The sequence below is a fragment of the Nematolebias whitei genome, chromosome 8, assembly GCF_014905685.2.
Source record: "Nematolebias whitei isolate Nwh7 chromosome 8, NemWhi1, whole genome shotgun sequence".
Lineage (NCBI taxonomy): Eukaryota > Metazoa > Chordata > Actinopteri > Cyprinodontiformes > Rivulidae > Nematolebias > Nematolebias whitei.
Genome location: NC_056505.1, coordinates 7,501,150 through 7,526,068, shown reverse-complemented (window position 1 = coordinate 7,526,068; position 24,919 = coordinate 7,501,150). Strand labels below are relative to the sequence as shown.

General features: G+C 38.8%; 1 protein-coding gene across 2 annotated transcripts; it reads left to right on the top strand.

The window, feature by feature from the left end:
- The first annotated feature begins 12,346 nt into the window (after window positions 1–12,346).
- On the top strand, window positions 12,347–22,120 carry suds3 (SDS3 homolog, SIN3A corepressor complex component). 2 transcript variants are annotated; one of them, XM_037680207.1, is made up of 12 exons: window positions 12,347–12,555; window positions 14,063–14,132; window positions 14,248–14,303; window positions 15,694–15,765; window positions 16,546–16,565; window positions 16,678–16,834; window positions 17,255–17,350; window positions 17,465–17,526; window positions 17,610–17,631; window positions 18,005–18,110; window positions 18,804–18,888; window positions 21,378–22,120. In XM_037680207.1, the coding sequence occupies exons 1-12, from the start codon at window positions 12,444–12,446 to the stop codon at window positions 21,474–21,476; spliced, it is 957 nt and encodes a 318-aa protein (XP_037536135.1). In that variant the 5' UTR covers window positions 12,347–12,443; the 3' UTR covers window positions 21,477–22,120. The 2 variants fall into 2 exon arrangements, with proteins under 2 accessions (XP_037536135.1, XP_037536136.1); XM_037680208.1 differs by lacking the exon at window positions 12,347–12,555 and adding an exon at window positions 13,233–13,322.
- Window positions 22,121–24,919: the final 2,799 nt, after the last annotated feature.

Here is a 24,919-nt window from a genome sequence, read left to right as displayed (position 1 = left end):
AAGATACATAAAAATGAGTGAAAAAAGCAGTGGGGTGTGTTGACAGTTTCCTTCAAGTCCCAAATTAATTGGACAATGGTTCACTTTGGGTTTAGAAAGCTTGTCCTACAATGGACTTTTAGCCATGAAAAGGGCAGCAAAAGCTCATATTTTGTCTCACTCTGCATATTTTTCCCCCATGAGAAACTTCTGCTGTATTTTCCCTCTAAAATGTGTGTTGTAAAACCCTTATTTTGGCAAAAAGAAATAATGCAACTATGGGAAAAGACAGAAATTAAAAGGGGATATTTTTGCGGTGAACCATGCACTTTAAGTGGTATAACCTCCATATTTTGTAATCCCTGACATTTCCTTAAAAAAAAAAAAAATTAATATATATATATATATATATATGTGTGTGTGTGTATGTGTATGTGTGCATTTGTGTATGTATGTATGTATGCATGCATGTATGTATTTGTATGTATGTGTGTGTGTATGTGTATGTATGCATTTGTGTATGTATGTATGTATGCATGCATGTATTTGTATGTATGTATGTGTGTATGTGTATGTATGCATTTGTGTATGTATGTATGCATGTACATATGTATGCATGTATGTATGCATGTATGCATGTATGTACATAAATCGCTCATTAAAAAAAAAGCCAACTAAAATTACACCAGACACAGAATGATTCCACCCCAGTTAATAAAAGTTACAATTATCCCAACACATTGCTGGTTGGTGAGAGCACAACAAAATCTACCCCACATTCAGAGACAAATCTCCACTTGACCCAATGAAGGCTGTCCAGTTACAGCATTAGGGCTGCGCAGAGCTTGGGCAGAAGCCTAGATTCTCATAGGACTGGGGGGATGGGGTGGGTTTGACTCACAGGGTGGTAACTGAAGAGACAAGGTGTAATCAAGCTTTTACACTAGTACTCAAAAAAGGTTGGTGCAATAGCACCAGCTAACATCATTGTCAAAATCCTGCCATCCTGATATAAAAGTTATCAAACAAAAGCTTATTTGTGGTTATTGGAAAAAGTCACTGAATGCCAGATGATGCACGATAGTAAAACTTGTGATGTGCGATATCGATTGCAATAAACCCACATTTTCCTCACTACTCACCCTATCGTCTGTCATTGCTTTACATGGTACTTGAAATATAATGTCCTATAATTCATTGTAGTCCAAGAAGTCTTTTGTAGTATTGATAATGTACTCACTGATTGGAACTATGATAAATTTACATCCTGTGCAGCCTTAACAGACAGGACTGTTGTTCTGACATAAAAGTGTAACAGTTTAAATAGAAAAGGTCTGAAAAAGCATTTGAATGGCTTCACATTAGACTTTGTGCATTGCAATGACACAGAAAAAGCATTACAGGGAGGCAAATTAAACCAGCATTGCACAGTGTATTACCTCACCCAACTCATATCAGCAAATGTGTCCATCATATTCATGCATCCTAAGTCTTGCTGACATGCCCAACACTGCAAAGCTCGCAGCGCATATTAAAGTTTTCCCTGCCAGTTACATGCAGGAGAAAGTCAGCAGAACAAACAAACTGTAAGACTATGACATGGCGCGTTCAATTTTTTAAAGCCCCTATTACAGTGAGACATGTAGTTCTAAAAATACTTGTGTTTGAGCCTTTTCCTCTACCCTGCCAAGCTAAATTAAGACCTAGACCCAGAGGGGTGGTGGTGGGCAAATATAAGACTTGTCAGCCAACTGTATTGGTGATGTCTCTTTGGGTGATGGCAATGGCTGCTTGTAGTTCCCCAGCACTTCATGCTGGCTTAGTCATGAATGAGAAGATAGAGATTTTACAATCGAACTGAAGAGGACACAAACATAATGGGGTATGAACAGATGCTGGGTGGGAAAAAGGGTAAACTCATGGTCACAGCTGCAAGCTTGCTCAGAGGATTTGAGGCGCTCTTCTGATAAAGAGCTCTAATTAAGTCACTGATACTAACCTTACACACCCACCAAGGCCGACTTTCCAAAATGTGTTTTTTTAACACCAAATATGAGAAAAACAATGAGAACAGAATATGCAATGCTCCAAAATAATGTATTTACAAGCTTCTTATTTTTTTTAATAGTGTACTATAGTATCACAACATATTGTGTGCAGTAAACAACTTTAGCCAGATGTTGTGCCAGAGGAGAGCTTATAAAATGTGTGAAAGAAAGACTAGGTGAATAGAGGTCATCGTATGCCTCCAGAAAGGCTTTTGTTTAAAATGCTGCAAGAAATGCCTTTTGAAGTGAGCAGAATTTTTATTGTGAAAACTTCAAAAGGGTGGCTAGGATCTAAAGCTGCCGCTTGGACCAAGATTTTTTTTTTTTTTTAATTAGCACAAGGTGATAAGCAAACAGCAAAAAGGCCAGAGTCACTTGAGAGGTATTTGATGAGAAGGCATCTGTTGGGCTGAGACGTCCTTCCATCTGAGACAGCTTTTAGTAGACCAAGGCCATGACTCAGGTCCACACCAGCTGCTGGGCTATGACTGGATGCATTTCACATCTTCCCCTTCCACTCCTGTCACGCTCAGGTGTAAATACAACATTTCCATTCAATCTAGGAATAACATCCAGATGAACAAACTTCTGATTATAATGTAAGCTGACATTTTGGGCATTCATTAAAATGATCAACAGATAGATGAATTAAACATTTTGCTAAGAAGAAACATATCTTTGCACTTTTTTTTCTTATTGAATGCACATTTAAATAAACTGAAAAGATTGATGAGTGAGACTATCTTGGGTACAAATACTTCCTTGAAGACCAGGAGACCCACTATGTACATGACCATGCATTTATCTCCCTAAAAATGCATTAAATAAAGTATTACTGCTGCTGTAAATTGTTGTTACCAGATATTTCTCTGGGTGCTCTCCCACAGACTTCACAAGACCACAATCTTGAAGCAGTGCAGAGCTTGCTGTCTTTTGAAATCATCATTAAAAGCAGTATGCATGAACACATCTGCAAGTGCGAGTAAAATTGGGGGTTGGGAAAGCATATTTCTCCCGGTCATCCAAAACAGCATTTCTGTATCAGATGTATGAAACCAGATCACCACAGAACATTAATCCTGACGGCATCACTTTAATATTGATGTGGTCAGCAGCTGTACCATCAATAAACTAATAACTTCATGTAGCACAGACTTCTGACAAGTCTATCAGAATAACTTTTAAACTCAGGTTTCCATCATGAAAGAAAAAGTTATATTTTTTGCTTCAACTGGTTGCTCTAAATGAAAAACAACATGACAAAAAGAGTATTTATTTACAAAATTATCTCAGAGATCTCATACTTGTCTCATATACAGCAAGTAGGAATTGAGAGTAAAATAAACCAAAATGAAACCAAACAGAAGCTGAAAGAATTAATAATAAACAAATAACTCAGTAAAGCCAAATGCCAAACCAAACTATAAACCAGATAATTATCAATCTCATCATAGTTCACCAAACAGAAATAATTTTGAACTTGTTTCCTCATAAATTAGGAAGATGACAATATATTTAAGCAACATATTCCCTTCTTGCTCCATCATTTGAAAATCTTTCTGAGATTTAGCCAAACCACTGTCACTAGCATACAACAAAACTGGCTAACAGGACTTACAGACATAATTATTCACCATATACAGTTTCTGATCTATACATCTTTTTATTCCAAATATTCCTCTTCAGGGGTTGCCACAGAGAGTCATCCTCCTCCATCTCACTCCGTCCTCTGCATTCCCTATCCTCACTCCAACTACCTCTATATCCTAACAGCATCCATATATCTCCTCTGGCTTTTTCCTGGCAGCTGCATTTCTAACATCCTTCTACCAATATAACCACTGTCCCTCCTCTGGACATGTCCAAACCATCTCTGTATGTTCTTTCTTTATCTCCCAGTTGTTCAACCTGTGCTGTACCTCTGATGATCTCATTCCTAATCTTATCCATCCTTGTCACTCCTAAGGAGAACCTCAACATATTAATTTCTGCTACTTCCAGTTCTGTCTCCTGTCTTTATGTCCATGTCTCGGTCTCCAGACCATACAACATAGCTGGTCTCACTACTGTCTTGTAAACTTTTCCTTTTACTGTTTTGTCGCAAATCACTCCTGAAACTTTTCTCCAACCACTCCATCCTGCCTGGACTCTCCGTCACCTCGTTACCACATTCCCCATTTTCCTGGACAGCTGACCCCAAGTACTTGAAGTCCTGCACCTTTGTGACCTCTGCTCCTTGTAGCCTCACTGTTCCTCCTGCCTCCCTCTCATTTACACTTGTGTACTCCGTCTTACTGTGGCTGACTTTTGTTCCTCTTCTTTCAAATAGATACCTCCATCTCTCCAAATTATTTTCCACCTGTTCCCTGTTCTCACTACAGATCTCAATGTCATCTGCAAACATCATAGTCCACAGGGATTTCTGCCTGACCTCATCTGTTAGTCAGCCCATCACCAGAGCAAACAAGAAGGGGCTCAGAGCCAATCCTTCATGCAATTCCACCTCCACTTTGAACCTGTCAGTCCTACAACACATCTCACCACTGTCCTGCTGTCCTCATACATGTTTTTGTATTGAACGCTTTTTGAACTCATACATGTCCTGTCTAACATGTCAAGCATACTTCTGACACTCCAGATTTCCTCATGCAATACCTCACTTCCTCCTCCTTCTGTTCTTTCTGGGCTTCTCTGTACTTCATCAGCATCTTCAAAGCAAAGATGGCATCTGTGGTGTTTTTTCTCAGCTTGAAGCCATACTGCTGCTCACAGATAGTCACCTCTCGTCTAACTTCCACAACTCTCTCCCAGATCTTCATTGTGTGACTCATCAACTTAATTCCCATGTAGTTGCTACAACTCTGTAAATTGCCCTTGTTCTTAAAAATGGGCACCAGCACAATTTTTCTCCATTCCTCAGGCATTTTCTCACCCTCAAATATGCCATTGAAAATTTGAGTCAAAAACCTCACTGCCATCTCTCCAAAACATTTCCAAACCACCACCATCAGGTCCTACTGCCTCCCCCTTCTTCATTCTTTTCAGAGCATTCCAAACATCACCCTCATTAATCTTTCTCATTTCCTGGTCCACAGTTTACATGACCTCTACTTTTCTGTCTCTTTCATTCTCTTCGTTCATTAGTTCTTCAAAGTACTCCTTCCATCTTCCCATCACACTCTCCTTACTTGTTAGAACATTACAATTCCTATCTTTAACAAGCCTAACCTGCTGCACATCCTTTCCAGCCTCATTCATTTGTCTTGCCAATTGGTACAAGTCCTTCTTACCCTCTTTAGTGCCCAGCCTCCCATACAGCTCATCATACACCTTCTGCTTTGCCTTAGCCATCGCCCTCTTTGCTCCCATCTCCTTATATTCCTGTCTCCTCGCTTCAGTCCTCTCACTGTCATATTTCTTCTTGGCTAACCTCTTTCTTTTAATAGCATCCTGCACTTCACTATTCCACCACCAGGTTTCCTTGATCATCCTGCTCTGCCCATGACACACCAAGTACTTTCCTACCTGTCTCTCTAATTACTGTTGCTGTAGTAGCCCAGTCATTTGGAAGCTCTTTCTTACCACCCAAAGCCTTTAACCGCTCCTCTCTGAATTTCTCACAACATTCGTCTTTTCTCAGCTTCCATCATTTGGTCTTCTTCTCGGATTTTACTCTTTTTCTCAACAACAGCCATTCTACACACAACCATTCGATACCATCTAGCTACACTCTCCCCCGTCACAACCTTGCAGTTCCCAATCTCCCACAGGTTTCCTCTTCTACCTGTAGTCTACCTGCGTACTCCTGCCTCCAATCTTACGTATTCAACATACAAAACCATTGAATCATTGGCTTTTGTTTGTGCTGAGGGATGGGCTGTTGGTTCCATTGATGAATTACGTAACTGAATATTCTTATCATCATAAATTTATGGCAATCTAATTGTAGGATAGTTTATTGCTAAGCCCAACTCCACCATAATGGGGAAGCTAACTTGCACAAAACAGTATGTGGAAATCTAACAAAAATAAACATATTCCTGTAAGAGACTGTTTAATGGGTATGTAGTTGGTTGGCAAAAAAAACAATGCTACAAGAAATCATAGAGCATTAGAATAAAAACTATATAAGCTTATACATCATTATCAAAGCCTGATATTAAATATAAAAAAGATAATATCATACAATCCGTTATCATACAACCAGCAAACCCATTAATTGTGTTTGACTTTAGCCCAGTGTTAAACCTAAACTAGTCCAATCTGTAAATGGACGACCGTCTTTCGAGTGACATGACCTCAGTGTGAGTACATTTGATTCACACCCCCATCCCATTAAATCTGACAGCAACATCAGAGAGTCGTCAAGACCAGCTGATGTATACACTAATCTGCATTCACGCATAAATGCAACACAGGCACTTAAATTAATTTATGCAAATTTATGAAATGATCCGTCTATAACTTATTAATTTTTTGAACACAGCTCCATGTAAGGCATGATTCCTAGAACTATGCCTCTGATTGCTCTTGAAGCTTGTTATTGTCATACATCAAATTACACACTATGAGCTTTATTCAGCGTTTAACCTAAAACAATAAGATTAGTCTGTGTGAAAGTTGTAACTCAGTAATCAGTGCAGACTGTCCACTGTCCAATCGGTAACAGCACAATCTGCTAACCCCACTGGGGTCAATCCTTACAAAAGACACACATTCACCAAAAATCTTTTGAACCATCTACAACCTCACATTCCAAAAAAAGTTGTGACATTGTAAAAATAAAAACTGAATGCATGAACCCACATTTTATTCACAATGGAGAACTATAAAAAAAGGTATCGTATATTTAAACTCAAACTAAACTCAGAAATTAAAAGGTTTTTTTTGTTGTTGTTGGCGGGTAATTTGAAATTTGATGACAGCAATACAACTCCAAATCGTTGAGGCAGGGTGATGTTTCCCACTGTGAAGCATCCCCTCTTTTTTTAACAACAGCCTGTAAACAACTCGAAAGTGAGGAAACCAGCTGCTGCAATGTTTGGAAGGCGATGTCACATTGTCTGACACAGGATTCTAGTTTGACAGTCCTGGGTCTTTTTTGCTGGATGGGAGCTAGAGATTATTCTATACAGCCTGTATAAACTTTTCTGCATTGACAGTGGCTTCAGATGTGCAAGTTGTCCATGCCAGAGGCACTAATGCACCCCCATACCATCATAGAGGCCAGCTTTTGTACTGACCACTGGTAACAGGATGAATGGTCCCTTAGCCTTTCTTAAATGCTCTTTTCATACACAGTATTTTTACTCACCTGTTCACAATTACCCTAATTTGTTCCAAAATGCTTTTCCAGGTGTTTCTTATTCATGCTCGCTTTTATACTCTTGTTGCCCAACCCCAACTTTTTTTAGATTAATTGTTGGCATGAAATTCAAAATTACTTTTTGGGGATTAGTGGTGTGGAGGTTAGATAGGGTGAGCCAGTGACAGGAGGTTGCAGGTTTGAATACCCAGACCGGTGCAAAAAGATTTGGATGGGCAAAGCAAAGCCCCCACATCTGGCTACACCTTTTTTTTTGTTTTGTTTTAACATTGGATACATGTGTTATTTTCTCTTATGAATAAAATGTGGGTTTATGAGATTTGTGAACCATTTCATTTTGTTTTTATTTACAATTTACAAAATGTGCCAACTTTTTCAGAACTGACAAGTACACTGAAAGTTGTCAAACAGCCTGGATGGACGGAACATTTTGCAAGTTGCACGATGGGATTTCAACCTTAAAAAGTGAATGTCCCAAGATACCGTCTCCACATAAGGAAGTGTATCACTTTCTGCTCCTGCTTTTATGAATAAAAGGTGGCTGATGAACCTAGAAGATATGAGGAATTCAAAAAGACAAGAGTGGTGTGCTCTCCGAATATTGAAACTCTGCAACAGGTGTCTGAAACCTTTTGAAAAAAAAAAAAATAATAAAATCTACCCTTTTCCCACTAAATAAAATATGTCCGGAGCTGCAAAACCTATTTTAATATTAAAATACAGATTAAAATATGGATTAGTTACTAATGTTATACAAATACAAAAATAGTTTGTTTCATTCTGAAATTTAGGTACTAAAATAAAATGTTATAGTATGTTTTACATTTTAGGACAAAGGGAAAGACTCAACTCTTATGAACAAAGGAAAAACGTGTCTGTGATAAAATTTACTCACTGAATTATTGATGCCTTTGTGAGTCCTTACGATTATTGTAAAAAATTAAAAAGCACCCCAATTTGAAATAAAAACGCATGTATTTGCATCTTGGTAAATTATTTGCGTAAACATAAAAACTAAGACAGAATTTTTGGACATCGAAGTGTGATTCACTGATTTATTTTTTTTAAATAAATGACTCCCTTCACTTATTGGGTTAGTGAGATATTTTGCTAACAGACAACCAGGATTGACTGCAACAGTTAATGCAAAGGTTTTCAGCAAAAAAATAAATAAGTAAAAATGTGTTGCACTCAAAGTGTGTGTTGGGGGGTTATGCTCACAGTCAACCACCCCAAATTTTAGCTCAATATTTTTACAATTTAGTTGAGTTATAGCCATTTTGTGTTTTCTAAGATCAATTGGCAGTGGTAGCCATCTTGAAGTGGAGAGTCTAAAAGTTAAAAGTACTTTAGTTAATGATTACTTTCTGAAAGTTTAACTTAAGTTCAATGTTTGCAGTATTTCATTTTCAGTGATTTTTTTTTACCTCAAGAAACAAAAAAAGAAATTGATCTTATTTCATAGTGCAGCATCCTTTGCAGACTTTTGCGCTGTATTCTGCAAAGGAAACATCTTTTTCTTTAGCTCTGTGCACAAAGAAAAGTCAGAAAACGCATTGAGGCAGAATGTCATAATGAAGGATTACATTTCTGGTGATCCCTGTCTGAAACTCCGCAGGCATGGCTTCATCTTAAAATAAATCTTTACAAATGACACAGTTTAGCAGCGACACGCGGGTCCGCTGCCTCTCACGCACGCGCTCCGCACAGGAAAGATGACATCATGTTGGGTCAGCCAGGGTTTTAGTGCTCAGTTTGTGCCATGAACATCTGCCATTTCCACAGCGCCGTTTTACGCTGCTTATTTACGCAATAATGCTGATGACTATAGCATTTACGCCAGGAATAACTCGTAAGATAAACAAACAAGGAAAAATGAATGCGCGCGTTTTCTTTTGTTTGTACTGAACTAATGCATATTTCCTGCACGACTTATCATGCGACAAAAAGAAAGAAATTAAAAAAAAAAAAGCATGAATGGTGCACGTCTGAGCAGCCATTTGTGACTAAACGCGTTGATAGTAAAATCCCACTCACAACAATGGAAGGCACCACAGTCATTCTGAACGTTTTACACACGCGCTGCATGACAAAGCTAAAAAATTTAAAAAAAAAAAACACGACACCGAGGACAAGTTATTCAGCATCCTGTCGCCTCTTTTGCCTGACACTTCACAACAACCTGTCACACGTTGCGTACTCACCACCTAAAGAAAGCTGCTTCTTCTCCTTCACCGACTTCGTCGTTTTATTTAAGCAGGTGGGGAAAACGAGCAAGTGTGTGAGCAAAGCCCGGCGCCAGCTGCTGGTGTGGGTTACTTTACTTACCACCTTTAAGGACTAAACAACAAAACCGTTCAGTCCACGGCGGTCAGTTCCCCTTTTAAACCCCACTTTAACGGCGCTGACATGTAGCTACGGGGTAGCTTTAGCTGCTGACACGACAAGAGGAAGTGTCATTTCAGTTTGTGAGCGCGAGGCTTTAGCTTAACTGTCAGTGCGCGCGGGGGGCAAACGGTGAATACAACGGAGAGATAAATAAATAAAAAAAGACTCACCTTTGTTAAAAACTCGCACTGGTTAAAAAAACACGAGCACTTGAAGAGCATTTAGTCCGTCTCTGGAGACGTCGGTGTGACTTCGCGAAGTGCTGTCAGTTGGTCTGGACTTCCTGAATAACGGAGCAGCACGAGAACAACCCCTCGCGCTCACTGTTTGACACTTTGACAGGCAGCCGGAAGTGAAGTTGTCTGCTGAGATAAAAGCATGCGCACTTTCCCGCACTTGGTGCTCCGCTCTAAACAACTTTACAACTAACAGACTGGTGCACAAAAAACATATATATATATAAAAAAAAATGGAATAAATTAAAGCGTGACAAATTATATCAACGGTGCTACTTTCATTATATATATTTTTTTTAAAATTAAAAGTAAAATTAAACTGGAACGTCCATTACTGTTGTAGCTGCTGCCTTGTTTTCTTCGTGCATCATTAAAATGCATGAACTGAGTCATCCAGATTCTGTTGCAACTTCTGTCCCTGCAAACAAGTTGATTTCCAGAAAATACTCAGGCCAATGCTGCCACCTGATGCCCGATTGTGGAAGGTCAGCAGCGTGCTAAAAATAAACACTACTCAGGTGTTAAATAATCAGTTTATTAAAACACATTCATCCTAATATAAAACACAATGATATCCATAAGCATATTGTGAATACTTGCCTGTAAAGTATGGATTTTATTTAGTTTATTTCCATCATGCCTGGCCTTATTATACTATTAGTTTGACATTTAATCGAATTATAATTAAATATATTTGATCCTATTTAGTTATTTTATGCTTTCCTATGTATTTTAGGGAAACAATTGCAATTTTTATTCTCTCTCGCTCTCTCTTCCTCCTTAGTGTCTATGTTTGTTTTTCATTTTTATATTTTATACCTACGTCTAGTGTTTTTAGCTCAACTCTCTTTTAATGGGTCTTATATGTGTTTATGTTGCTTACTGCTTTTTAATCTGGTGTTGCTGTGTCACACTTTGTTGTATGAAAGGTGCTTCTTTAAAAAAAATAAAAAACTTTGATTAATTGATTGGGGGGGGGGGGGGCACCACAAATTATCTTAATGGAAGAATAGGAAATTAAACGGTTGGGGGGGGTGGAGTTCAAGTATACTACATTTTACAAAAACTGGTATTCATATAAGTAACAACAAATTGCATGGAGTCATTAATCCAAATCTGACCGTATGAAGGAGATCAGAACAAACGTGCAGTAGAAATAAAAGTGTGTTTACAGCTATCTGTAAAACATGGTGGTGGGTTTGTCATGGTCAGCATGGTGTCTCAGATCTCTGTTCTTCATTTTGTAGTTCTAATGAGCTGGAGCCTCCCATTGCCAGTGGGATATTTGTACGCCTGTTACAAGTGGCTAGTCCATCATGAACCATGTGCAAATGTATACCAGCTGACAGTTTGTACTCTTAGGCTTTGTGAGGAAACTTTAACTCAGTAAATGCAAGCAAACAGACTCATGCATGCACACAACATAAAAAGCCCCACTGAGACAACTAAAAAACTGGGTATTATTAAACAGTATTACATGAATAATAACAGGATCCAAGGGTTTGCGTTCTTTTTATTTAATTATCGCCAGTGGAGACCCAACTACAGGTTTTAATGACCTGGCTCTCCCTCTACCCCAAAAGCTTTATTGTTAGTCATTCTCTTGACCTGCTTTCAGCCAGGTCAGAGTTACTGAGGGAGTATAACATTATCACATCTGTAATCTGACAAGAAACAGGGTAGATCTTGAATAGGTCAGCAGTCCGTCACAAGGTTTAAACATAAATGAATATTAGAAACTCACACTAATTCATAATTCTCTGTTCACTCTAATTTGAAAGTGTTTGAAGTGTATGAAGAAAACAGCCTTTGTGTCATCTTCAAATATGACAGATTGTATACCTTTAATATATTTTTATGTTATTTAAGAAAACCAAACAAACCACAAGACTGTGACATAACCATGACTACATGTCATGTTTGTCAATGAGAAATGATTCTCAACAAATAAAATGAAAAAAAGGCATACAGGAGAATTTTTTCAGTAAAAAGTTAAACGTGCTAATTTGCTTTGTATTGGCTTGACAAGTAAAATTGCAGCAAAACAAAGTCAAGATTTTTTTTGGTTACATTTTTTAAACATGGGTGCAAGACATTAAAAATATAAGTAAAGCTTTATTGAAAAATGAGATTTTTCCATTAACCCACTAATTCTTGAGCGGGTACATGCAACATAAAGCACAAGCTGCCTGTTGACTTGATTTTTGCAAATTCTGTGCTCTTATAGCAAAAGAGTTGCATTTAACATATCTACAATTTTATTCAACCCTTATTAAGCTACTCTAAAAATAAACTTAACAACCAATGTCAATTACATAGTCGTTATTACGGAAATTGTCTTCAGGCATATACTTGGACAGCTTGATGCTCCGAGGTCCTACCAGTTGTAGGCGCAGTTTCAAGCAAGGGGCAAAACACAAATCGATTGTTTATTTTGTGTTTGTTTACATTCTTCAAACCATAGAAATGGCTTCTACACTAATTTCACCCATGGTGGATTATTATAACGACGAAGAAGAGCTTGACAGCGTAGATGACGACGACGATCGCAGTTTTCGGGGAAGAGACTCGGAAGAAGGTAACGTTGAAGTAATCCGCGAAAACCTCGCTGCCCGTCGGGCTCTGTGTAGTTGCTGGAAAAGAAACGGAAATTCGCGGTTGTTGCTGAACTGTGGCTGTTTACGTTTTAAGGAAAATGTCTTTTTAGAGCTATGCTGTTCTTCGATGTATAGTTTGTTATTTCAGTGCAGAATATGTTTACGGTAAAAAATAATGAGAGTAATTTTGCTTCGTTCCAAAGCTAGAGAACAGATTCTGACACATGAAGGTAGCCTAGCTACATTGCTATACGTTTACCGCCAGCGTCAAGCTAATATAAATAACTGTTCGTGTTTTTCACTTGGAAGCGTCTCTTTTGGACATACCACTTAGCAAAGTGTCTACGTTTGAATTAGCTTGTTTTGCAAATAATTATTTCTAAGGGTCTGTGGTGACCAAACCCATCAAAATTTGAGATTGAGGGCTAGCAATGGACACAACTAAGGTAAAATGTACTTTTTTTTTTTAATTATTTTAAATAAAATAAGTTTGTAGTTTACGATATTTGTTTGAGCTGCCTCTCCTTTTAAAAAAACAATCGCGAAACAGGACTGGTACGGTAACGCACTTCTCTTCTTCCTCAAACGGTGAACACACCTTTAATTAGCCGGCTACGTAACGTTAGCTCCGAGCGTTGACAGGTTGTCCACTCCTCTGCCCTTTTCGCTCTCTTCAGTCAAACCGGACGGATAGCAGCGAAACGGGAAGAGAGGCGAGAAGAAATAAAGGCAATGGCAACAGTACAAGGTCAGCTAGTTTCCTGACACCGACTTTCAAGCGAATAGCCGAAGTTATTTGATCTACCTCACGATGGTTTTACGCTCCTGTCAGCTGGAATTGGGTTATCTTTTTTTTTTTTTTTTTTTTTTCAAACAAACGACAAAAGCTAACTTTAGCTAGCACGTCAAGGCTAACTGAAAATGAAAGCTGCAATGTCAGCTTAACTGGGCCTTCTTTTTCCCGAGGTTTCTCTCAGGTTTCGAGGGGAAAGCGGACAGATCTGAGTCAGCCGATGCTCCTAAACTTTATTTCCGTGTGTGTCACGTCGTTTAGCCTCGATGCAACATGCTAGCCTGGTTTTGACACAGTTGACAGCTAATAAGCCGGTCAGATTAATCACACCATGCGGCAACGTTCTCAACCAGCAGCTGCACCGTTGATCGTCTTGCTCTTCGTCGTTTTTATTAAATTTACTCAAACGCATTGTGCACTTTTGCATAGGTCAGCCTAACTTGTTTTCTCGTGTCAATTGGGAAATGTGGATTTCCCTTGATCTCCGTCAAACAAGCCAGAGGGCATCCCAGGAAGGATGTTCACCATTACCTCACTAGTGCCACGCACGTCCTATTATCTGCATACAGGAGACCTTTCCACTACTCCTGGAAAATCATATCAGAAAACATCTGTTTGCTAGCATAATAACACCTGAAACAAGTGTTTTATCAAATGGAAGTTAAAACAAAAAGTCTTGGGTATGCTTTTTCCAGACACTGAAGATGCGAGCGAGACGGATCTTGCCAAACACGATGAGGATGATTATGTGGAAATTAAGGAGCAGTAAGATGTTTTCTTTTGACTGTATTTTTAGCCAGTTTAAGAATAAACTTTTCTGCTTTATTATTAAGCTCGTAATGTTTGTGACACTTGTTGTGGTTTGCTTTTTTTTTGGCAGAATGTACCAAGATAAGCTTGCGTCTCTGAAACGGCAACTACAGCAGTTACAGGAAGGTAACATTCATTCACTTATTTGATTTAGTTTTTATTCAATAACCTATAACCATAAAAAAGCAGACACACTTTATTTGACTGTATAGAAATGAGGCTTCTGAAATGAATCGTTTGCCCAGAGCCGACCAGCATTGTTAACAGCTGCTCTTTCTAAAAACATTCAAAACTTTTCACAATGTTTCTGACATGTCGACTGCTGTTTGCATGCTTTTTGTTCCACATAGCCCTCTTTGTTCAGACCGTGGGAGCGGCTTTTTGTTAAAGATGGCTGCAAAATGTCACTGAAATGCATAGGCGTCGCAACCATTATATGTGAAGGGGACAAGTCCCCCCCACATTAAAAAAACGTTAATTTGGACCCCCCCACCCCCCACACTTTCAATATAAAACATTAGGTCAGGCGGCGCAGTTTATTTTTCTTGGTGAACGAATCCATTCCACTTGATAGGAGAATTCTCAAACCACTAAAACTCCACTCCAGGTTTTCCTGGTTTCCTCCAACTCTCCACGGGTCCCTTCCTGCCTCGGCAGAAAACGCGCACAGGTGGAGGAGATGGAGACACCTCTGTGTTACTCGCTCGCCAGTTTAGCAGCTTAGTGCGGGCAGTTGTTGACCAGGGGGTTGATCATCAACATATATTCATGTTAGGAGGAGAGAAGTGGAGCATGTAGCATGTTAGCAGTAACTGTGACGCTGTAAGACGCTGCAGGTGTAAGAGACGCCGTGTGTTCAGGTGTATTAAAGTTGAAATGTCTTTAAAACCCCCACACCTTATTGTCCTCAAGCTTCATGAGAAACATCATTTAGATGAGTAGTGTTGAACACAAGTAAAAAAAAAAAAGTCCAGTGGTGATGTTTTTTATTTCTCTATAAACACAAATAGTGCCGATCTGACGTATTAAAGTGTATTAAAGTTAAAATGTCTTGAAAATCCACAGCTGAATTTACACAAACTTGATGAGAAACATGTTTTAAATGTGTGGAATTGAAGGAAATCTAGGTGAAATGTTGCTTTTTTGTTCACTAGTGAACAGTTTTTTTACGTGCGCGCACACCTACACACATCGTGTGTCCCCCCCACACACACACACACACACACATTATAGATGCTTCTGACGCCCTTGCTGAAATGTATTGTAGACCATAGTGAAAGTCCAGGTACATCGAAGACACCTTTATTAAAAAAGCGTATTTTCACAGTCCTTGATGTAAAAATGAAATGAACACTTACCTAAACATTTAGTTTTTCTGAAATCTCTTATTATTTTGTTGTGCTTTACTTCAAGACTTCCATACTTTATAGTACACAGACAGTTAAGTTTTTTATATATATGTATATATATATATATATATATATATATATATATATATATATATATTTCTCTGCAGGTACGCTGCAGGAGTATCAGAAGAGGATGAAGAAGTTAGACCAGCAGTACAAAGAGAGACTACGAAATGCAGGCAAGGACACACAGTGATTTATTTCAGATTCATCCATGTTTCGAGTTGATTCTAAACTGCTTGGTACTTTAGTTTGGTTTGGTTTAGCCATTGAAAATAAACTTAGCAGACAATAACAGAAAAGAAAGCTGAATAAAAATTGTTAGATGAATTTGTCAGAATTGTTAGAAACAAAATGATGAAAGTCATGTGGCTTTGATATCGACACGTTTGTCAGCTGTGAAAGATGTTGCCAGATGACTTGTCATTCAGCTCGCGTTGCCCGACTATTCAAACAATAAACCCTCTGCCATGATAAGTGCATCAAGCTGTATAAATGCTGAGTGATTAGCGCATGTTGTCTGAAAGAAAAAAGATATTGTGGTTTTAGATAAACATTAATTTTACAGAAAAGTTTTCTGTTTTCTTGTGGTTATTGACAACACCAAAAAAAGATTTAATGTGTAAACATTAGTTTATAAGCACCATTTTAAATAAATTTTTGATATTGGGAATCTTGACTGGTCACATGATATGTGTTAGCCAATCAAATCTGTTTTGGGAGTAGCTATATTCTTCTTTTGTTTTAATTATCAATAAATGACCTATACTGCCACCTGTTGACAGGAATGTGCAACTTGTTCATATCCCTTCAGTCTGGGAGGCGAAAAGGAAGTCATGGATATTAAGACTTGTTTTATACACTCGAGTGAAAATACAATTAATGCTTCACAAATGGTTAAATAAAAAAAAAAAACTGAATGATAATGATGTAATCAGGCTTTTCTTTTCACTTTTCAGATTTGTTTCTCCAACTCGAGGTAAGCACTCCTTACAAACCCGATTAACTCGTAATGCTTTATCGTAGTTTGTATTATTACAAGACAAACACGGTTTTACCGCTCGTCTTCTCCGTTTCTGTGCATTCTTCAGACAGAGCAGGTGGAGAGGAGCTACATCAAAGAGAAGAAGGCAGCAGTGAAGGAGTTTGACGATAAAAAGGTCGAGCTGAAGGAAAACCTAATCGCAGAACTGGAAGAAAAGAAAAAGATGATTGAAAATGAGAAGCTAACGATGGAGCTGACAGGCGGTAATGGAGCTAAAACCCATTCAGTTGTCGAGCAACTAGTTAAAATGTTGCTTTTAAGTTGCTTGTGTGTGTTGGTGAGTTGATGTGCACAATTAGACCAATGACGTTATCAGTTTTCTTGTTATTAAACTTAAGCGTTCTCCAAAGGTTTGACTGAAAATTAATATTTAGCACAAAAAAGAATGAGCAACTCTCTCAGGATAGCAATTAAATGCAGAATTTTATCAAACAGCTTTGTTACTGGAAATTTTTTTGCTTTTCAGCTCAGTTTGTTTTTTAGTTTTAGAGTAAATGTATCAATAGTGTAGATCATTAATTTGTGATTAGTTTGCTGGAGATTTCGTACGGCGTCACTGCTTAAATTTTACATTATTTGTTTTAAACCGTCATATTTTTGTTAAATTTTTTTGTCATTTGCAGACTCAATGGAGGTAAAACCAATCATGACACGGAAGCTGAGAAGACGACCCAACGATCCAGTTCCAATACCAGACAAGCGCAGAAAACCTGCACCAGATATCCTTCAGATCAACTTCTGCTTTCTCTTTGACTTTTCCAATAAGTTTTTTTTTTTTTTTTTTCCACTTGGTGTTTAAAATCTTGAAATTTGCCTTCCTTGATTCTTCAAACCTCAGCTAAATTATTTGTTAACAGACGAGCAGATAATGGAGGATTTAAGAACACTTAATAAGGTCAGTGCAAAGGTTCATGTCCCTGCTGAGTCTTGTGTATTTGCTCAGCTTGATTTTAATATTTTAAACTTTCTGTTTCGCAGCTTAAATCACCAAAACGACCAGGTACGTCAGAGCTCACCTTATGTTGATTAACTTGCTGTGAGCAGTAGGTCCAAGCAACACTGAAAAGCTCAGCACAGATGGAATGTATCAGATTGAACGTCCTGGTCTGAATGCAATAAGGCGTTCTGCCCAACCTTACCAGGCTGCCTCCACAACCGTCAGTCCATCTCTAGTCTGTAACAATCTGAAGTAACCTCCCATCACATTGCAACATGTTGATTTTCTGCAGGTGGATTTAATATATTTAAATTCAACAGAGAGCACAGTTGAATGCACTTTGTCTCTAATGCACAATGTCCAAAACTATCCCCACACATTTCCTGACGCTTTTCTTTTTTCTGTGTAATTACTGAGTGCGTTTCCTTGTTTTCAGTGTCTCCCTCATCACCTGAACACATCCCCTCTGCTCCCATGGAGAACCCCCCCCAGCGATACGAAGCCCGCATCGAAGAGGGAAAACTTTACTACGATAAAAGATGGTACATGTCACGTGTTCTAGTCAAAACAGGCCTTTAGTTTCTTTCTCTTTTGTCACCACTAGATGGACACGTTGCCTTTAGTTTGGAGAGTTTGATCTTCAGGAACTTGGGATGGTTCTTTTGGTCTGTGCTACAGGAAAAGACGTGTAGGATTCACTAAATATGCACTGTTGCTTGAAGTCCCTAATAAAATCATATAGTCGGGGGATTTGAGTAGAAAACTAGTGCAGCGTGAAAGCATCAGACATGTCAGAACATAAAGTCCATTCAAAAGGAGAGAATCTGAATTTTTTCTTATTAGCTGCTGGTGTAGACAGAAAATTGAGCACTTTCCTTAAAAGGCAAAGTTTCATTTATTTGTGGCTAAAGACGGCGCCAACATCGAAACCCCTCCGAGAGTCACAGGGAGATTCACGCATCGTTACTCTTCTGTGTGCTCTTAATTATCAAATACTTTTGGCGTGAGCCTCTTTGTCTTCATTCTCCGTCCTTTGACAGTTTGGAGCCGTTAAACACAAATTAATCATTTTTTATGCTTTGACTTTTCATTCTAATTGTCCCTCCATTTCTGTCTCAGGAGGAATGCGGTTCGGTCAGCTGGGTGAAATGATGTTTTATGAGCGCCGGCGCTGTCTCACTACTTGCAGCAGACAACGCAGTCACTGATGCTTTGTGTGTGGTTTATGGTGACAGGTACCACAAGAGTCAAGCCGTCTACCTGGAGTCAAAAGACAACACAAAGATAAGCTGCGTCATCAGCTCTGTAGGGACCAACGAGGTGAGTTGTAGGTCCCAGCAGTTACCTGTTACTTCCCAAAAGATCATTTAAAGTACTTGATTTTAGGACTGCACAATATTAGAAAATCTGGCGATGAGTTATAAGTTGCCATTGTGATCATCGAAACCAGTGAGTCTGTTGGATTGGTCAAAAATATTAATACCAGAACATGAATTCATGACACTTGAAACAGAAGGACCTGTGATTTATTTGCAGTTCTTTGTAATATTGATATTCTGAAGATGAACAAATGCCAAAAATGTAACCATCAATATCATCTGGAAGTTTTTTGGCCTCAAAGTTTGATATGATTAAGATTCATGTTTGAACAATTTGAGAAAAAAACACGTTTAGGACAGATGGTATTAGTTTTTGATTATTTAATTTACTGGAAAATATCGATCAATCAACCTTTATTTAGACAGGTAAATCCCATTGAGCCTCGAGGACTCATTTACAAGAGAGACCTGATTTCAACAAAGAAAGATGACAACAGTGGACAACAGCGACAACAATAAACAGTTATAAAAAGTCATAATACAGGTTTTTTTTTTTTTTTTTTTTTTACAAATAGGATGGCTAAAAGGAAAAGGTAACAAAAAAAACAGCTAGATTCTAAGGCGAATGTAGAAAACTAAAACCAGGAACATGTCTGCATTGGTCCCTGCCAGGAGTCCAACAGATTCTTAAAGACACTTAGAGAGGTCAAGGTCGAGAGCTTCAAATCTTTTTGTAAGATATTCCAGGAAACAGGAGCGGAGTAGGAGAAGGCCCTTTTGCCTAGTTCAGTCCTCACTGAGGGAACACTGCAGGTAATAATGTCCTGAGAGCGCACGCTGTAGCTGCACTCACGCAGTGACATGTAGGAGGAGATGTATGAAGGCAGCAGACCAAGAAGTGATTTAAAGATGAAAATGTACCAGTGAGAGAGTCTGCGTGAAGTTAATGAAGACCAGTTAACCAGTGAATACAGGGTGCAGTGGTGGGTACGATAATCACAGCCAGTTATGAATCTTAGTGCACCATGATAGACAGCATCCAACATCTGCAGGGTTCTTGTAGGAGCGTTCATGTAAATAATGTCACTGTAATCAATTGAGGGAAGGAAAGTCACAGATACAAGGCGTTTTCTAGCATTCAGGGTTAGACAGGATCTGTTTCTGAAAAAGAAACCCAGTTTAACTTTCAGTTTCTTTACCAAGTTTTCCACATGGAGCTTAAAAGAGAGATGTGAGTCGACCAAGATACCCAAATATTTATAGGAATCAACAAACTCAATGGGGACACCATTTGAGGATAAAATCGGGGGAAGAACTGCTGGGACCAACTTCCTATTTGAAAAAAGCATCCCTTTGGTTTTGTCGGGATGCTTTTTTCAAATAGGAAGTTGGTAATAAATGACAAGTATAAAATAATGACAAGTAATATATAATGATAAATAAATGACAAGTTTTAAGTGATGACAGTGTGATATCCATTATCTTTTACCCGCTTCTTAGTTTTTGGGTCGCGGGGGTCACTGGTGTCCATATCCAGCAGTCGCTGTGTGAGAGGCTGGGGACACCTGGACAGGTCTCCAGTCCATCACAGGGACACGGAGACAATCAACCATTCACTCTCTCACTCACACCTAGGGACAATTCAGAGTTACCAACCAGCCTAACATGCATGTTTTTGGTCTGTGGGAGGAAACCAGAGTACCCGGAGAAAACCCACACAAGCACGGAGAGAACATGCAAACTCCACGGGATTTGAACCCGCGACCTTCTCGCTGGGAGGCAGCAGCTCTACCGACTGAGGCACTGTGTCGCTCGACAGAGTGATACGTCATGTTGAACTTTAAATTGTTATATTTAATTAGTTTTGTTGTGCGGTAAGATCTTTTTACTATGACTTGATTCACAAAACCTTTTTCCATGAATGCGGTACTTGAACTAGACATAATGTAATCTTGTTGTTTTTCGTCTTTAAAGCATTTGCAGACTCTGTTTACAGTAATCGAATATATTTAAATCAGTCGGTCAGTTCTCGCACTTCATTTAAAATATTCCTACGGGTTTTTTTCGGTCTTGGAGTCATGAACGTGATCCTTGTTGTTGAGCTGTTGAGTCACTGACTTTGTTATAATCTCATTTGGTTTTATGGGCACACTCTTCGGTGTATCCATCACATTGAGGCTGCAATGCTCGTGTGTTTCATCACATCAATGCAAAGGCATCCACATCTACATTGTAATGCATTCTGTCCCATCAGCACAAAGTACGGAGCCGTCACACAGACGACGTAGCTACGTGTCTGAACAAGGCAGGGAAGGATTTATTTCTCTAGTAGTTTTTTGAAAGTCCTGAAGTAAAGTCAGTTTTTAGATGTTTGAATGTAACATCTCTGTCAAATGGACACGGAGACCGTGCAGCCATGCGAGCTTTCGTGCTCATAAATTCAATGGCAGAACGTGTCATTTCAAATTGTGCTTCTTTTTTTTGTTGTAGATTTGGGTGAGGAAAACGAGCGACAGTACAAAGATGAGGATCTACCTGGGGCAGCTGCAGAGGGGAACATTCGTCATCCGTCGACGGTCGGCTGCGTGAAACATCTCCCCAGCTAGTCCCATCTGTTCATCTCCATCATCCTTCCATCTTTTCGCTTGTTCGTTTGGGGTTTCCCACGATGACTCTTCTCCTTTTGTGCCGGACTTTTATTAGAATCTTCATGCACTACCCCCCACTGCACAATAAAACATGTTTAAAAGTTTGTCTTCATCAATTAAATGCAACAACAGTATAAGTGATAATTACTCGTCTGGCTGGTTCGCAGTATTATTTCTCACTGCGCAGCGTGTTTGTGGAAGCGGTTAACGCTGCTGTCATCACAAGCTTTTTGAACACGAAGCAGTCCTGGTTAAATGTCCCATTGTCGTTCGTTCACACAAAATTTCTCACATCACAGAGAAAGCTGTGAAAACAGCAAGAACTGTCACGTGTTAACCGTAACTCCAACACTTGAAGTTATTTTTACAAGTACTGTACACCTTTCAGCCTTTGCTTGTTCTGCAGATGTTCAAATGATCTCTGGTAAAAAAAAATAATGTCCTGTTTGAATTTAAAAAAACAGTTGCCTTGTTTCGAGTCCATATGTGAACGGTCCACGTGAATTCAACTGTTGTTTGCATGTGGAGCAATGTCATTACTTTTTCTCAATGTTTCAGCATTTGTAATAAAGAAAATTGCTTTAATGAATTTGCATTAGAAGTTTACTGAAGAATAGACCTTTATGCTCTAGTTGGCTCTTACTTCAAACAGGACAATAAAAATACGATTGGAGTTTGGAAGTGAGCATGGTTTACCATAAACTTCAGATTATCTACAGCGTCCTAGAAATTTAGTTGACCTGGTGAAAAGTCCTGTTTTATCTGCAATAATATTGCAAAACTTGAGATTTTACTGAAGTAGAAGCCAGAATGAAGGATTTTTAAAAACTTTATATTGAGCTTTCTACGGATACGAAACAAAACGTGCCAGTATTGCTGGCATTCTTGAGATACTTTGGATGACATCTGTAGTTATTGGCTAAGCTTTTGGCTTTGATCCATTTTGTTTTCATGTAGCTCTTATTTCAAAACCTAAAGCATCTTTGAGTTGAGGTAATCAGGTGCTTTCAGGAAGTTTTCAGAGGTGCTGGCCTGCAGATTTAGGCCACTGTGACCCTTTGAGTGGCACACCAAAAACAAGCATAACAGTTATGTTGTCGCATATAAACCATTTTAAAAATACTACAACGTGAGAGTTTGTGAGCAGCACAGCATGTGTTAAGGATAACTCCATTACATCCATTATTTTTTACCTGGATGATCGAGCATCCATCCATTATCTTTTACCTGCTTCTTCCTTTACGGGTCACTGGTGCCCATATCCAGCCCTCACTGTGTGAGGGGCAGGATACACCCTGGACAGGTCTCAGTCCGTCACAGGGACACTTATGCCCCTTTTCCATTAGTACCTGTACGGGCCGGTACAGCCTGGCTCTACTCTACTCGGTACGGTACAGGTTGTGTTTCCATTATGCTTTCAGTACCGGTTCCAGTGGGCGGGGTTCAAATTGACATCACGGCCTCTCACCAGCTGGTGGCGCTGAGACGCAGAAACTGTTTTCAGTACAGGTTGAGAATTTATGTTATTTTGAAGTTGTGTGTATGTATGTATGTGTGTATGCATGTATACATGTGTATAAATATATATATATATATATTTATATATATATATATTTATACACACACACACAAATATATATGTACACACATATGTGTATATATTTATGTGTGTATATATATATATATATATATATACACACACATATATATATATATATCATATGTGATATATATATAATATATATATATATCACATATGTATATACACACAATTATGTATATATGTATATATATATATACACATATGTATTTATATACATATATATGTATTTATATATTTTCATATATATTTATATACATATATACATATATATGTATTTATATATATTTATATACATATATACATATATATGTATTTATATATATACATATATATTTATCTATATTTATTTATAGATATAAATATATATATATATGTATATAAATTAAAACTCTGATGAACCAGATTCTACAAAAACATTACATTTAAATTTTTATAGGTTTTCATCATCATTTGATGTATTTGCACTCATTGTGTCTACTTTTAATGTTCATTTTTTAATGTGTGGTTTTCTTTCTTGTTCACATATAAACATTTTATTTTTAGTTTTGCTTTAAAGTTCTTGTTTTGTGATTTGTACATTCGTGAGTTAAAATAAAGTTGAACTGAAGGTCGTCTCTTCTTTAAACATGTTTGAGGGAAATATTCCTGATATCCAATAGTTTTGTGTCTTTTTATGATTTTCAGCTGAGTTAACAGTCATTAAAGTGAAAACAGGATTTCATGATGAAGCTGGCACCGTCTTTTTTTTTTTTTTTAATCTTCAACGCTCTGCTGGTCTCGCACGACACTGCCCGCAGTCACACGATCCTCTCCTCCGGAGAGGAGGAAGCTGGGAGGCTCATCCTCACAGCTCCAGCTCTGCTGGTGACTCCAGAGGCTGTTCCAAGGCTCCAGCTGCGCGTAATCATGAAGGCTTGACCCGCGCAGACAGACGAACAAAGACGGGTCTGCGACGAACGGTGGAAGCGATTTTAAAAAAACTTTTACGTGTAAAAAAAATAATAATAATTTTTAAATCGCTTCAGCATTTTTTTAAAACAGTTTTTGTATAAAAACAAAATGTTATTTTATTTAAAAATCGCTTCCAGCGTCCGTCCCAGACTGTCCAGTCCGCCTGGCTGCCGGGTGGGATCGGGATTCAGCCTTCATGATTACGCGCGGCCGGGGTCTGGCAACGTCCATCTGTGAGTCCCCATCTCCAGATTCGCAGTGACCTGCGGAGCTCTGAGCACACAAGGCTGGTATCTGGAACCCGAGCCTCCGAGTCGGCACATCGAAGGATCTTCCGCGGTGACCAGCTGAACTTGGAGCCGGGGAGATGACGCCCTGCCCGGCCTGGCGCTCCGAGGCTCCGGAGGGAGGATCGGGGTACACCAGCAGAGCTCCACCCAGCTTGCTCTGAATTATGTTGTCGGCCACCAAGCACAAAAAATGCCAGCACATCAACATTAGACCAAGATGTTGTCAGTATTGTTTTAAAAATCTTTAAAATAAGTCCAGCAGCTGCTCCAGTCGAGAAATTGCAAATGGCGGATTATTGTTTTGAAACGTTTCTGAAGGATCCAGTGACTCCGCCCCCGACTCCGCCCCCGACCAACCAGTGACCGACAGTGTACTGACGTCACGTTTTTGTACCTCTTCGTACCGGTTAGAACCACAGAGCCAAGGGTACTGAAAATAGTAACAGGTGCTAAGTACCGGTACTAATGGAAAAGCCTCAGAACCGGGCCAAGTAGGGTCGAGTCGGCCCGTACCGGTACTAATGGAAAAGGGGCAATAGA